We start from the raw sequence: 16,752 nt of genomic DNA on the forward strand, positions 1-16,752 counted from the left end.
TATTTCACAGGGAGATTAGCTATTTGAGGGAATGTCAGGTCAGTGGGGATCCCCAGGTCATAGGTCATGCGCAGGAAGCACGTGGGGATGTCCGTCAGGTGTCTGTGAGGGGGGAGGTGGTAGATAGGAATGTAGTCCAGGTGACGGAAATTAACGCAGCTCCAGTACCAAACAGACGTTCGACCAGTGAGAAGTATAACGAGTTAATAAATATAATACACGGAGGCCAAGATAGATATATTCCTTCAAAACCGTTTAGAACTAACAATTCAGAACCAAGATGGTTAAACAACAGATTAAAATCTCTCATAGGCCAAAGGAAAGGAATATATAGAAAAATAAAACGTGGAGAGGAACACTTACGTAACCGGTACACAATTTTAAATAGAGAAGTAAAGAGGGAGATAAGAAAAGCAAAGAGAAGTTATGAAATCAAGGTTGCAAGTGAATCAAAAGTAAACCCCAAGGGTTTTTATCAAATGTACCGAACGAAAAATAAAGATAGGATAGGACCACTCAGAACAGAATCAGGTGACATTACCAGCGAAGATAAAGAAATGTGCTCCATCCTAAATAATTATTTCATATCAGTATTCACCAAGGAAAATCTAAGCCTGGTCCCTCAATCAGCAAATATTTACCATGAGAATACAGAAAATATTCTTAGTAAAATAACCATTAGTAAAGAGGACGTATTGAAAGAAATTAATAAGTTAAAACCTCAAAAATCGCCAGGTCCGGACGATATATATACAAAAATTATAAAAGAAACCAAAGAAGAATTATGTCAGCCACTTTTAACGTTATTTAATGACTCTTTAAGATCAGGAGAAGTTCCAGAGGCGTGGAAAACCGCAAACGTAGTGCCCATCTTTAAAAAGGGTGATAAATCAGCTGCGTCGAATTATCGTCCGATAAGTCTAACGTCAATAGTAGGAAAAATGTTAGAGTCAATTTTGGCAAATAGGATTAGAGAACACTTAGAAAGATGTAATCTTATAAACGAAAGTCAGCACGGATTCAGGCAAGGACGATCCTGCCTCACAAATTTGTTGTCATTCTACTCGGAGGTATATGAGGCAGTAGATAGCGATAAAGTTTACGATGTTATTTATCTGGACTTTAGTAAAGCTTTTGATAGAGTCCCACACGAAAGGTTAGTTAGAAAGGTTCGAGCACACGGTATAGACGGCGATATCTTAAAATGGATAGAATCCTGGCTGAAAGGACGAAAGCAGAGAGTATTAATAAATGGAACTAAGTCGGACTGGGGATTAGTAACTAGCGGTGTACCACAGGGTTCAGTACTCGGTCCCTTATTATTTATCATATATATAAATGATCTAGACTTAGGAGTCAATAGCAGAATCAGCAAATTTACCGACGATACAAAAATAGGGCGTATCATTAACTCGACTGACGATTGCCATTACTTACAAAAAGACCTCAATACATTGTCCAAATGGTCTAAAACTTGGCAAATGGAATTTAACGTTGAAAAATGTAAAGTACTTAACGTAGGCAAGACCATTGGACTTACTAAATACAGCTTAGATAACAAAGAAATTAGCAAATCGGAATGCGAGAAAGATCTAGCAGTTATGATTAGTAACGACCTTAAACCTAGGCAACAGTGCATTAATGCGAGAAATAAAGCAAATAGGGTCCTAGGATTTATTTCGAGCAGCGTGAGCAATAGATCATCTAAAGTAATACTGAAACTTTATCTAGCATTAGTAACTCCACATTTAGACTACGCAGTACAATTTTGGTGTCCTTACTATAGAATGGGTATTAATTCGTTAGAAAATGTACAGAGAAGAATGACTAAAATGATACATGACGTCCGGAACCTGTCATATGAAGACAGACTGAAAAGACTAAGTCTGCATTCGCTAGAGAGGCGTAGAGTAAGGGGAGACTTAATTGAGGTGTTTAAGTGGATGAATGGTATAAATAAGGGAGATATTAGCAAGGTACTTAACGTGAGCATACAGGATAGAACTAGAAATAATGGTTTCAAACAAGAAAAATTCCGTTTCAGAAAGGAAATCGGTAGAAATTGGTTTGGTAATAGAGTAGTAGACGAATGGAATAAGCTACCTAGTAAAGTAGTTGCTGCCTCTTCCATTGAGAGTTTCAAGCATAGGCTAGATAAACATATGACAAATAAGGGGTGGATATAGAATAAAGAAAATCTTATAACCAATACTAATTCAATTTTTTTTTTTTTTCAGGTTACACTATGATAGTCTCTATCCTCCTTTCACACTTTCCTGTAAAATGTCCACGCCAGTTTTTCTATACGGCGTGGTGTTCTTTCTGCCTTTTTCCTGCCGGTTTCGGCTGGAGGGTTTGGAGGACTGGGGAGAGCCTTCTTCTTTGCTATCCTTATCTCATTCTAGTAGTTCAGTTACTCTTCTAGGAGCTGCCTAGCATGGGCCAACCGGCCTACTGCAGTTATCCTCTCTTCTTATGTTCTTATGTTCTTATGTACTGAGTAGATCTGCGGCATAAAATCTCAATGACACTTTGATAATCACTCACTGAAGAACATAAGAACATAAGAAGAGAGGATAACTGCAGTAGGCCGGTTGGCCCATGCTAGGCAGCTCCTAGAAGAGTAACTGAACTACTAGAATGAGATAAGGATAGCAAAGAAGAAGGCTCTCCCCCGCCTCCAAACCCTCCAGCCGAAGCCGGTAGGAAAAAGTCAGAAAGAACACCACGCCGTATAGAAAAACTGGCGTGGACATTTTACAGGAAAGTGTGAAAGGAGAATAGAGATTATCATAGTGTAACCTGAAAAGAAAATTTTTTTGAATTAGTATTGGTTATAAGATTTTCTTTATTCTATATCCACCCCTTATTTTTCATATGTTTATCTAGCCTATGCTTGAAACTCTCAATGGAAGAGGCAGCAACTACTTTACTAGATAGCTTATTCCATTCGTCTACTACCCTATTAACAAACCAATTTCTACCGATTTCCTTTCTGAAACGGAATTTTTCTAGTTTGAAACCATTATTTCTAGTTCTATCCTGTATGCTCACTTTAAGTACCTTGCTAATATCTCCCTTATTTATACCATTCATCCACTTAAAAACCTCAATTAAGTCTCCCCTTACTCTACGCCTCTCTAGCGAATGCAGACTTAGTATCTTCAGTCTGTCTTCATGTGACAGGTACCGGACGTCATGTATCATTTTAGTCATTCTTCTCTGTACATTTTCTAACGAATTAATATCCATTCTATAGTAAGGAAACCAAAATTTTACTGCGTAGTCTAAATGTGGCCTTACTAATGCTAGATAAAGTTTCAGTATTACTTTAGATGATCTATTGCTCACGCTTCTCGAAATAAATCCTAGGACCCTATATGATTTATTACTCGCATTAATACACAGTTGCCTTGGTTTAAGGTCGTTACCAATCATAACTCCTAGATCTCTCTCGCATTCCGATTTGCTAATTTCTTTGTTATATAAGCTGTATTTAGTATCTCCAATCGTCTTGCCTGCGTCAAGTACTTTACATTTTTGAACGTTAAATTCCATTTGCCAAGTTTTAGACCATTTGGACAATGTATCGAGGTCTTTTTGTAAGTTATGGCAATCGTCAGTTGAGTTAATGATACGCCGTATTTTTGTATCGTCGGCAAATTTGCTGATGCTGCTATTGACTCCTAAGTCTAGATCATTTATATATATGATAAATAATAAGGGACCGAGTACTGAACCCTGTGGTACACCGCTAGTTACTAATCCCCAGTCCGACTTAGTTCCATTTATTAATACTCTCTGCTTTCGTCCTTTCAGCCAGGATTCTATCCATTTTAAGATATCGCCGTCTATACCGTGTGCTCGAACCTTTCTAACTAACCTTTCGTGTGGGACTCTATCAAAAGCTTTACTAAAGTCCAGATAAATAACATCGTAAACTTTATCGCTATCTACTGCCTCATAGACCTCCGAGTAGAATGACAACAAATTTGTGAGGCAGGATCGTCCTTGCCTGAATCCGTGCTGACTTTCGTTTATAAGATTAAATCTTTCTAAGTGTTCTCTAATCTTATTTGCCAAAATTGACTCTAACATTTTTCCTACTATTGACGTTAGACTTATCGGACGATAATTCGACGCAGTTGATTTATGACCCTTTTTAAAGATGGGCACTACGTTTGCGGTTTTCCACGCCTCTGGAATTTCTCCTAAACTTAAAGAGTCATTAAATATCGTTAAATGTGGCTGACATAATTCTTCTTTGCTTTCTTTTATAATTTTTGCATATATATCGTCCGGACCTGGCAATTTTTTAGGTTTTAACTTATTAATTTCTTTCAATACGTCCTCCTTGCTAATGGTTATTTTACTAAGAATATTTTCCGTATTCTCATGGTAAATATTTGCTGCTTGAGGGTCCAGGCTTAGATTTTCCTTGGTGAATACTGATATGAAATAATTATTTAGGATGGAGCACATTTCTTTATCTTCACTGGTAATGTCACCTGATTCTGTTCTGAGTGGTCCTATCCTATCTTTATTTTTCGTTCGGTACATTTGATAAAAACCCTTGGGGTTTTCTTTTGATTCACTTGCAACCTTAATTTCATAACTTCTCTTTGCTTTTCTTATCTCCCTCTTTACTTCTCTATTTAAAATCGTGTATCGGTTACGTAAGTGTTCCTCTCCACGTTTTATTTTTCTATATATTCCTTTCCTTTGGCCTATGAGAGATTTTAATCTGTTGTTTAACCATCTTGGTTCTGAATTGTTAGTTCTAAACGGTTTTGAAGGAATATATCTATCTTGGCCTCCGTGTATTATATTTATTAACTCGTTATACTTCTCACTGGTCGAACGTCTGTTTGGTACTGGAGCTGCGTTAATTTCCGTCACCTGGACTACATTCCTATCTACCCCCTCCCCCCTCACAGACACCTGACGGACATCCCCACTTGTTTCCTGCGCATGACCTATGACCTGGGGATCCCCACTGACCTGGCATTCCCTCAAATAGCTAATCTCCCTGTGGAATACCGTTCGAAAATAAGCTCTTAAGCCATCGAAATCTCCTAGACGAAAATTAGGAACAGTGGAGGTATTTTCAGTGGAACAGACATCCCAAATAAATTTGAACTTAATTTCTTCATGATCGCTATTACCAAGTCGTCCACCAACCTCTATATCGCTAATGATATTTTCTTTATTAGCTAAAACCAAATCTAGTATATTATTACCTTTGGTGAGCTCCCTGATATACTGATAAAGGAAATTATCCTGTACTACCTCTAGAAATTCCTCTGACTGCATCTCCTGTCTGATTTCTCCAATCTATCCTTGGCAGATTAAGGTCCCCTACAATTATTACTAAGCTGGACTGTGATGCTTTCCTAATTTCCTCCCAAAGGTATTTACTATCAGCTCTACTTAATTTAGGAGATCTGTAAATTGCCCCTAAGACTAATTTCTCCCTATTGTTACTAATTTCAACCCAGACACTTTCTGTGTCCCTATTTACTTTAATGTCTGCTTTATTGTAACAGTTTAATGAATCCTTTACATAAATAGCTACCCCTCCCCTCTTTCTTCCCCTGACGGTTTGACACAAAAATTTTATAACCTTTTATCTGATATTCTGCTAAAAATTCTCGAGTGTCTGTATTCATCCAAGTTTCACTAATAACGGCAATGTCTATTTTCTCTGTACAAATTAAAGCCCTCAGTTCATCCATTTTATTACGTAAACTCCGGCTGTTTGTGTAGTACACTTTCAGATTATTTCTAGTAGTTATGCCTTTACCTTGGCATTTGCTGTTATTTATTTTATTACTAACTGGGAAACTCTTTACTTTACTAATATAACAATTTTTTGTACTATCGCTTATCGCCCTTCTATCATCGCTTGTTCTATCATCTATCATCGCCTGCTCAATTTGAGGTGCCTGAGTGGATGTATCTACACTATTGGTTGAACTTTTGTTCTTAATTTTGCAAGTATCAATGCATCTATCCAAACATGATAATAATGATTTCTGAGTGTAGTTGCTGCATCTTCCTGTACACCTACTTCTCAATCTCGAAAAAATCCCTCCAACTCCCTATCTATCATTCCAGCTAAAACAGTAACTCCCTGCCTACTAAGATGAGTCCCATCCCAACTATACAAGGCACTCCGTCCATAAAACCGGTCCCAGCTGTCTATGAAAGGTATTGCATTATCTTTGCAATACCTTTCAAGGCGGCAATTAAACCCTATTGCCCTGCTCAACCATTCCCTTCCAACCCGCCACCTTGGTAAAACACCAAGCACTACAGGGGTTCCTCCCCTCTCCCTAACCTTTTCTAACATCAACTTGTACCTTTTCCACAGTACCTCACTCTTACGGCTACTAATATCATTGCCTCCTACACTGAGGCACACAGTGGGTTTGTCACCACTTTCTTTTACGATATTTGAAATTTTATCTACCACATTAGCCACCCTGGCCCCTGGAAGACACACATGTTTAGCGAGTGGAGTATACATGGCCCTGTTCAGATATCTCACCTGGGAGTCTCCAACAACAACAACATTTTTCTTACCTTTCTTGTTCTGTTTATACTTACCTGTACTGGAAGTTCTCTCACCGTCCTTCTCCTCTACTTCCCTCTCTGCCATCCCTTCACATTCGTCCCGTAGTGCGGCGAATGCATTAGTTGTCTTAACTTCCGTTTGCTTTTTAAGAGTGAACTTCGTTGCACCCTTGTTAACTAGTGTCCAACCTTCGGCCTTTTTCTCTTTCTCCTCCAACATCTCCTCCAACAATTCCCTCATCTGTGACTTCTCCTGCCTGAGAATTTGTACCTCCCGCTTCAGTTCGAGAAGTTGCTCCTTTAATTCAAGGTAGTCTTTTTCAGTATCTGCAGTGGCGACACAGCTCTCTGCCAAGGAAGCCATTACTCACAAATTCACACAAGGTAGCACACACTATCACGGGTCACTACGGTCACCACAACACACACTCTCACGGATCACTAGCACAGCACTATCGCTGATCACTACAACACACTAATACAGCCACTATCACAGATCACTAAAGCACACTAGCACAATACTACCACAGGTCTCAGGCACGTCTGAGCAGACTAACCTCACGAGAGCCATAATTTTATTACCTTATTCCCTCTTGGTAATATACAGAAAAATTCACCTGATGGGCTAAAGCTAAGCAGATTTCATTTCTTCTATAACTTTTTTTTTTTTATCGCTGAGTATCTTTTAAGAATTTAAAAATATATATCGGGAGTTGTTTGATCCTTAGTTCTCTTGGCATTATTTTTCTCTGACTTGGCCTAAAATTGTCATCTTTCCATCGTGAATGCTGATTTGCAGTAACAGGTTAACACTAGAATATGAAGATAGTCAAAGAAAGGATGTAACGACGAAGCTTTGTCATATCCTACAACTCAGGTGCGTGAAATAAGCTGCAAAAACTCGTAAATCTGGGACAAATTACGGTTAAAAGGAATATAAGCTGGTAACTCTACTGATTCTCCACTCCTCGCTCACCCTTCCCTCATTTTCCATCTCCACTCCGACATTTACTCCCCACACATCTCTCACGCTCCCTTCTCATACCTGCCTTACCACTTCGTCATTCACTCCCCATTCATCCCTCACTCTCACACCCTTTACCTGCCTTACCGCTGCCATACTCATTCCCCACTCACGCCCCATTCTCCCACCCTTTACATTCCTTCCCGACTTTCAGAGACATTCCTCACTCATCCCCCAATTTCCCTCCCTATATATTCCTTCCCCAATCCCACACATATACTCCCCATTCATCGCCCACTCTCCCCTCCACTTACCACTTCCCATCTCACTCCTAACACATCCTTCACTCTCCCTCTCCTTATTTGCTTTCATTACTTTCCAACTCACTCTCCACGCTCCCTCCCTTCACCTACGGTCCCCACTCTCACACTCACTCTCTCACTATCCCCTACAGGCACCACCACCACCACCACCACCATGCGGATGGCCCTTCTCAGCCTCGTCTTCATGGGTCTTCTGACCGGAGGAACTCTGGCAGGGAGTTTTCTGCCCTGCAGCGGGTCCAGCGACTTACTTGGCTCTGTTCTTAATTTGCTTGGTAAGTGGCTGTGTTTTGGTTGCCGTGTCTGAATGTCACTCTCATTCGATGGTTCGCCTTTGAACATTGTTACATAGCCTATGATTTCATCATCCTTTGTGTAATTTTAACGCACAGTATGCTGCATGTTTGATCACGAGTGTGTTCTGCCTCAGTCCCCCCCTTCTACCGTTATAGTAGAGTAAGTCGTCCTTTCTGTTGTTCAGAGCAGGATTGTCACCTCTTTGTCCCCATGGCTTCATTTGCGCGTTCTTCTTACAAGTTGTATCAAGCTCTGCTGGCCCCTATATAATGAGCTCAGTCTCTGCATCATTGCCACTTAGATCTGCTCCTCATTTTGTTCACGTCTCTGTCCTCCCCTGTACAGTTATTATTGAATGCTCAGAAAGTCTCGAACCATCTAGCAGCTGTGTAATTTGAGTATAAGTGTTGTTGCATTTTGTTCTTGTACTGTATAGCATAAGGTGTTGATTTGTAGGCCTAGTGAGTTTTTTTTTGTGATTTATGTAAAGATTCTTATTGTCAGCCAGTTTTAATATTATTTTGTATCTGTAATAATTTATCTTGCATTAACTGAGCATTACCCAGTGTATTTTCATTTTATCAGGGCTGACTTAGATAAATTTACTCTTGCTAATTTCGTGTTAATAGAGGCTATTGCAGTTAACCATATATTTAATCTGTTTTTTTCCATTACATTATCCTTATGAGTCCTGAATGTTTTGTTGTTAGTTTGAGCATTAAACTTTAACTTGTAATTTTACCTAACTCTTTTGTTTTGAACCTGGAACTTTACGGGACAGTAGTGATTTTTAGTATTCTCACTTAAAGTGTACATTATCTTTCTCTGTTCCGTAACATAAATTTGGCGACCTCATATCAGGATATTCAGGATATTATCATAAGGATATTGCTTGATATTTTGTGACTGTGATTTATTCAGGATGTCTACTATTACTACACTTGATGAAGTCAAAGATTTTTTGTCAAATGTGCAAACAGTGTGTGATGTAGAAAACAGAACAAAGAATGAACTTAAGCTTGTTGCTCAACAATTGGGAATTGCTGTTCGCTCTCATCATTCTAAAGATCAAATTGTTGACATGATTAATGAAAGCTTGTTTAATGTAACTCCTCCAAATGAGCAAACGCAGATTGAATTAGCTAAGTTACGGCTAGCCCTGCAGGAGGCTCGTGTGAAGGAAGCTGAATTTCAAGCACGTGCTAAGGAGGCTGAGTCTCAGGCTAAGGAGGCTTGTGTTAAGGAGGCAAATGCTCGTATTCAAGAGGCACAGGTACAGGCTCAGGCACAAATTGAACTTGCTAGGATTCAGGCAGACCATGAGTATCGCATGAAACAAGGTGGAACTGGATCATCTAGCTCTGATGATTTTGATGTGGCTAAAAATGTTAAACTTGTCCCTCCTTTTAATTAATCTGATTTAACAAAGTATTTTCAGTTGTTTGAGAGGGTAGCTACAGGTTTTAATTGGCCCAAAAAGTATTGGCTGTTCTCACCGGTAAAGCTCAAGTAACTTATGCATCTTTGCCTCAGGATCAATCTGATAATTATGATGTAGTTAAGAGCTTGATTCTTAAGGCCTATGAGCTTGTTCCTGAAGCCTATAGAGTAAAATTTAGGACAACTTACAAGCAAGATAAGCAATCCCATGTTGAGTATGCAAAAATCAAAGATCTGTTAGAGCAATGGTTAAATTCTAAGAATGTGGATTCTGATTTTGGTAAATTTAAGCAGATGATTTTGCTGGAGGACTTCAAAAGGTGCATTTATAAAGATGTAAGCCTATATCTTGATGAGAAAAGAATAGATAATTTGTCTGATGCTGCAGTTTTAGCTGATGAATATGTTCTCTCTCACAAGAGATATTCTAAAGAAAAAGGGAAAGCTGAGAGTAAGTACGTTGCCTCTACTCAGAGTACAGGTAACAGGAAAGAGAATAAGGATGATGTTTCTCAGGAAGTAAATACCAGCTTCACCTCTAGATTTCAGAAAAGTAAATGTACTTATTGTAGTAAGCTTGGTCATACTACGGAGAGATGTTTCAGGAGACAGCGTGATGTGAACAAAAAGGAGTCTTTAAATATTCAGTCAATTGGTCTAGTGTCCACTCTTGAGAGTTCCCAGAATTCTTTAACTGAGTTAACTGAACCTGCTTTGAGGGGTAACTTAAATTCTCATGATGGAGCTCCTCTTTTGAGCAGTAACGTGGGTGACACTCTCAAGAGTTCATGTGCTAATTTCCTGTCTGATGGTTTTGTCAGTCCTCTGGACAGTAATGACAGGAAATCAGTTAAAATATATCGTGATACAGGTGCTTGCCAATCCCTTATGCTGACCAGTGTTCTAGGCTCTAATGTTAATTCCTCTGATGAAACTGTAATCTTACAAGGTGTAGGGAATAATTACTTCTCTGTCCCTCTGTGCAGCGTGAATTTAGAGTCTGGTTTTGTTAATGGTTCCGTTATGGTTGGGTTGGTTGAGACACTCCCAATGTCAGGTGTAACTTTCTTACTTGGAAATGATACTGGTGGAAGTCAAGTGTGTCCAGCTCCTCAGTTGTCTAGTGAACCGGTGACTGTGACCCAGGATTGTGGTGTCCCTGATGTGTTCCCTGCATGTGCTGTCACTAGGGCTAAGTCTAAAGTTACTGGTGATTTAGAGGATAATGATGATGATGACATTATCCTAGCTGACACTTTTCTTGCTAATTTGGACCACTCACCAGATGAGGCAGTACCCCGTAGTGTTGATAATTTGTCTCATCAAGAGTTGGTTGAGTTGCAGGTTGCTGACCCTGAGTTGAAAGGTCTAGCTAACTCTGCTTGCAGTAAGGAAGAGTCAGCTGGTGTTTCTACTTGTTATTATATAAAGTCAGGAGTACTTATGAGGAAGTGGAGACCCCCAACAGCATCAGCCGACTGTGAATGGGAGGTTGTACATCAAGTTGTCATCCCTCGTGTTTGTAGGCAGGATATCATTAGAGTGGCTCATGATTCCAGTTTGGCAGGAAACCTTGGAGTGAGGAAGACTGTGGCACGCATTTTGAAACACTTCTACTGGCCAGGTATCTTCAGGGATGTTTCCTGGTATTGTAAGTCTTGTCACACCTGTCAAGTTGTGGGGAAGTGTAATCAGACCGAAAAGGTTGCACCTCTAGTTCCCATTCCTCCTTTTGAGGCGCCATTCACCCGTGTGTTGGTGGATATTGTGGGCCCTCTTCCTAAGACTTCTTCAGGATTTTCTTATGTGTTGACCCTGATTGATATGGCTACTCGTTATCCTGAAATATCTCAGCAAAGAACGTGGTTAAGGAAATGCTAGGGTTCTTCACAAAGTTTGGTCTGCCCAAGGAGGTACAGTCAGACCGGGGAAGTAATTTCATGTCAAATGTTTTCAAGCAGTCTCTGAAAGAGTTGGGCATCACCCAGATCACGTCTTCAGCTTACCATCCCCAGACCCAAGGAGCATTGGAGAGATATCATCAAACACTCAAATCGATGCTCAAGAAATACTGTTTGGAACATCAGAAAGACTGGGATAAAGGTCTTCCATTCGTCGTATTTGCCGCAAGAGAATCTCCAAATGAATCACTGGGCTTCTCACCTTTTGAACTACTGTTTGGCCATGAAGTAAGAGGACCCCTTAAGTTACTCAAGGAATGCTGGCTGTCGGAGGAAGATGACGTCAACCTGCTGGAGTATGTGATGAAGTTCAAAGAACGGCTGTCCACTGCTTTACAACTGGCGCGAGAGAATTTAGGAGCTGCTCAGGAGAAGATGAAGACTTGGTATGATAAGAAGTCCAGGTTACGCCACTTTCAGCCAAATCAGGTTTTGATTCTGCTACCAGTTCATGGGCAACCTCTTCAAGCCAAGGTTAGTGGTCCTTATTTCGTGGAGAAGAAACTCAGTGATGTCAACTATGTCATCGCCACACCAGATCGTAGAAAGAACAAGCAACTTTGTCACATCAACATGCTAAAGTTATATCACAGGCGGGACGAAAATAATCCAGCCTGCACTGTAGCTGTTCCACCCGAGTCTGCAGGTGAAGCTCTCCCATGCAGTATGAGCCTGAGTGATAGTTTGGCGAAGAATCCTGATATCATGAATGATCTCCAGACTAAGCTTTCTCATCTACCTCCCGAGGAAAGGCAGGAGTTTTCGGCATTACTGCAGGAATACCCGCAAGTGTTCCGTGCTACTCCAGGAAGAACCACTGTGTTGATGCATGATGTCGATGTTGGAGACGCAAAGCCAATTAAATTGCCTCCTTACCGTGTGAACCCAGTGAAAGTTCCTCTCATCCAGAAGGAGCTTGGCTACCTGTTGGACCACAAGATGATTGAGCCCTGTCAGAGCGAGTGGAGTTCTCATGTCACTCTAGTCCCTAAGCCAGGTGGGTCACAGCGGCTTTGCATTGACTACAGACGTGTTAATCAGATAACCAAAACAGACACTTACCCTCTCCCTCGCGTGGAAGATTGCATAGACAAGATCGGAAAGGCTAGGTACGTAAGTAAGTTTGATTTGTTAAAGGGATACTGGCAAGTACCTATGACTGAACGTGCTAGGGAGATCTCATGTTTTGTAACATTAGGAAAGACTTTTGCATGTTCTGTAATGCCATATACAGATTGTTTTAGAGTAATAAGAAATTTCCTTTGTAAATTTCTTTTTTCTTTGTGGGGAGGTGTTACATAGCCTATGATTTCATCATCCTTTGTGTAATTTTAACGCACAGTATGCTGCATGTTTGATCACGAGCGTGTTCTGCCTCAGTCCCCCCCATCTACCGTTATAGTAGAGTAAGTCGTCCTTTCTGTTGTTCAGAGCGGGATTGTCACCTCTTTGTCCCCATGGCTTCATTTGCGCGTCCTTCTTACAAGTTGTATCAAGCTCTGCTGGCCCCTATATAATGAGCTCAGTCTCTGCATCATTGCCACTTAGATCTGCTCCTCATATTGTTCACATCTCTGTCCTCCCCTGTACAGTTATTATTGAGTGCTCAGAAAGTCTCCAACCATCTAGCAGCTGTGTAATTTGAGTATAAGTGTTGTTGCATTTTGTTCTTGTACTGTATAGCATAAGGTGTTGATTTGTAGGCCTAGTGAGGTTTTTTTGTGATTTATGTAAAGATTCTTATTGTCAGCCAGTTTTAATATTATTTTGTATCTGTAATAATTTATCTTGCATTAACTGAGCATTACCCAGTGTATTTTCATTTTATCAGGGCTGACATAGATAAATTTACTCTTGCTAATTTCGTGTTAATAGAGGCTAATGCAGTTAACCATATATTTAACCTGTTTTTTTCCATTACATTATCCTTATGAGTCTTGAATGTTTTGTTGTTAGTTTGAGCATTAAACTTTAACTTGTAATTTTACCTAACTCTTTTGTTTTGAACCTGGAATTTTACGGGACAGTAGTGATTTTTAGTATTCTCACTTAAAGTGTACATTATCTTTCTCTGTTCCGTAACAACATGCATAGTGATTCACACGGGCATTCGTACACTCACTGGCATCAGATGGTATCAGATATAACACACACACACACACACACACACACACACACACACACACATCCATTTAGCAGTATTTATTGTACTTATTGATTTACTTACACATATCATTCACACAGGCACTAAACCTAATCAGTTGAAAGAACGTGTCTACTATATACTTTCACTCCCTCAGTCTTAATTAGCTCCCACAAACACTCACACTCGCTTCAACCCATGCAGGTTCACTCATACTCCAAAAGATGCTCCATCTCACTCATTCCATTACTCAATACCCACTTATGGAGATTGCTGAAAGACAGTTTCGCAGACGTTCTAACTCAGGGTCATTGTCCTATTGTCACAAGCTTACTATAAAGAAGTTACTTTATTTGCAATATTTTATAGTAATAGATGGGTCGAATCTACCAAAACTTCCATCAGATAATACACTTAGATTTATATTCCTATGCTCTAACGTCTAAACCATTCATACAGCCAAAGCAGCATATGAGGAAGAGCCTTTCTTCCTCTCTCTCTGCCTCCCCGTTCTTTTCCGTTTATCTCAGTCTTTTCCGTTTTTCCTTTGCCTCCTCCTTAGCCTGCTCTTCTACTAACACCCTCCTTAACTCTCCACAGTCAAAGCAATAGGTGAAGGAGAGATTCACTACCTTCAACTGTCTACCAATTGCTCTCCCTTTTTCTCCGTCCTTCGTGTTTCCTCCGTTGTCTCCCTCTTTCCTCCTCCCTCTTTCTAATGCCTTCCCTGCCTCCCTCTTTTCTCCCCGCCTCTAATATCCATATTCTCCCAACTCTCTACAGTCGGACTACTATGTGACCTGCCGCTTGTGTGCCAGCTCAACGTGTTAGACTGCCTCAAAAAACTTGACATACTCTGCGGAAACCTCACCCAAGAACTGCTGGACCTGATAATCGAAATTTTGACTGAGTGCGTCGCAGAGTTGAATCTGACAGTGAACTTGGGCCCTCTCGCTACCATTAACCGTAATGTCACTCTATTTTATGCTGATTTTCATACTGTCACTCGTTTTACACCAATTTTCACAATGCACTCTGTCTCGCGCTGATTCTCATAATGTAACTCATTTTAAGCTGATTTTCATACTGTCACTGGTTTAAGCTGATTTTCACATTGTCACTCTGTTTTACGCTGATTTTCATATTGTTCTTCTGTTTTAAGCTCAGTTTGATGTAGTCACTCTGACTTACGCTGATTTTCATGCTATGTTTTAGCATAATCTCTCATACCACAGCACTATGTTATGTGATTGTTTTAATCTGGCTCTCATACCCATGCTTTATGTTATGTGACTACTCTAGCTCACATACCTTAGCTCTATGTTGTGAGATTCAGTTTTACACTGGCACTAATACCCTAACTTAATGCTTTGTGTTTCTATTTTACATTGGGTTCATACCCTAGCTTTATGTTATGTGATTCTGTTTCACTCCGACTCTCATATCCTATACTCATGCAATTTTGTTTTACTCTGGCGCAAATACCATAACTTTACTCTATATGATTCTCTGTTACTCTGGTTTATATTATTTTGGTGGCGGTACTATGAATTTATTCTATTCTCACTACATGTCGCTCATTCCAGGTTGGTGGTGCCGGAAAACAGGAGAAAGCAGCCTCAGTCACTCTCACTCTGTTCCCAGTTCTCTTATTTAATTGTCTACCTAAACCTATCTTAAAATTACTTCACTCTCATCCTCTTCTTATTAACGGTTGTAGAATTCAGATATTGATAAGACAATAACGATGTCGATGACAAAGATATTACACTGATTCCTAAAGAATAAGAGTGAGAATTATTTATTCTCTCTCAGTCACACCCTCCTCCAACATTCCCCCAAACTGCTCACCTGCCTTGCCCTGCCCTGCCTTCTTCTACATTACCCTGCCCTGCATTCCTCTTCATTACCCTGCCCTACATTCCTCTTCATTACCGTGCCCTGTCCTGCTGTGCCCTGCGTCCCTTCAAACATCAGGTAGGATCTCTAATCACTTGACCTAATCGACCCTCTCCCCTTCCTCTACCACAGTCGGCACATCACCTGAGGCGATCTTGGACATCTTGGTAGAAATCTTCGGGCTTGACAGCCTCGCGGCGGTCCTCGTGTGTCTGCTTAACAAGCTTGACTTTGTGAGTATAACAGATAGATATAGAAAAACTGAGAGAGAGAGAGAGAGAGAGAGAGAGAGAGAGAGAGAGAGAGATTATCTGATACTTTTTATTTCATAGTAAAAACATATGTATTAAGATTCGAAACTTCCTTTCAGGATCATTATCACTCTTGTGGAAATTTTACTTTAAGAGTTACATCGTGGGTGTTCTAGACTGAAGGAAAAAAATCCAAAATCTCCATAACTCATCTCTAACGTGAAAATAACATGTATAACGGCTGTAACCTCTCTCTCTCTCTCTCTCTCTCTCTCTCTCTCTCTCTCTCTCTCTCTCTCTCTCTCTCTCTCTCTCTCTCTCTCTCTCTCTCTCTCTCTCCTGAAAATGATCTATAAGCCCTATAACTTATCTCTCTATCCTGAAAAAAAGATCAATAACCCCTGTAACTATGTCTCTCTCTCTCCCCCTCAGCTCCTAGATTTCATCACATGCTTGCTCACTGGAGTTCTTGGAGGTGTTGGAGGTTTTGCTGGAGGTGTTGGAGGTCTTCTTGGAGGTCTTGTTGCAGGTCTTGGATAACATGGAACCCGCTGAACCGACCTGAACCCACGTGCACCAGAACCAGGACCAATCTCTATTCTGTGTGCATGTACGTGTGTGTGTGTGTGTGTGTGCGCGCGCACGAGTGTGTAAGTGAATAAATCCAAAGCAGCATCTTACATTCTTTTTATTACCTGACTAATACACAGACCATATATATTTGTTATCCAGTTCTGAATAATGGTAATTTAAGTAATAAAAAGTATCACATAAATTTACTTCCACCTGAACTCTGAGGAACGGTAATGTATAAATATATATAATTCCCTTTTCAACATAACCCTTAATGGTAGCATCATCATATTCACCACTATAAAAGCACTATCAAGCTTGATAC

At 40.2% G+C, this 16,752-nt stretch overlaps 1 protein-coding gene across 1 annotated transcript in view; it reads left to right on the top strand.

Moving 5' to 3' along the window:
- Window positions 1–16,531, top strand: part of LOC145415945 (uncharacterized) — a 159,078-nt gene extending 142,547 nt beyond the window's left edge. Inside the window, exons 2-5 of the mRNA XM_080285050.1 lie at window positions 7,995–8,138; window positions 14,488–14,670; window positions 15,736–15,836; window positions 16,287–16,531. Of these exons, the coding sequence (XP_080141176.1) occupies window positions 8,018–8,138; window positions 14,488–14,670; window positions 15,736–15,836; window positions 16,287–16,394 (513 nt within the window). The 5' untranslated portion in view covers window positions 7,995–8,017 and the 3' untranslated portion in view covers window positions 16,395–16,531. The remainder of the gene's footprint in view (window positions 1–7,994; window positions 8,139–14,487; window positions 14,671–15,735; window positions 15,837–16,286) is intronic.
- The last annotated feature ends 221 nt before the right edge of the window (window positions 16,532–16,752 follow it).

This window comes from Coenobita brevimanus, chromosome 104 (assembly GCF_032717465.1).
Source record: "Coenobita brevimanus isolate Jiangsu-jjx chromosome 104, ASM3271746v2, whole genome shotgun sequence".
Classification (NCBI taxonomy): Eukaryota; Metazoa; Arthropoda; class Malacostraca; order Decapoda; family Coenobitidae; genus Coenobita; species Coenobita brevimanus.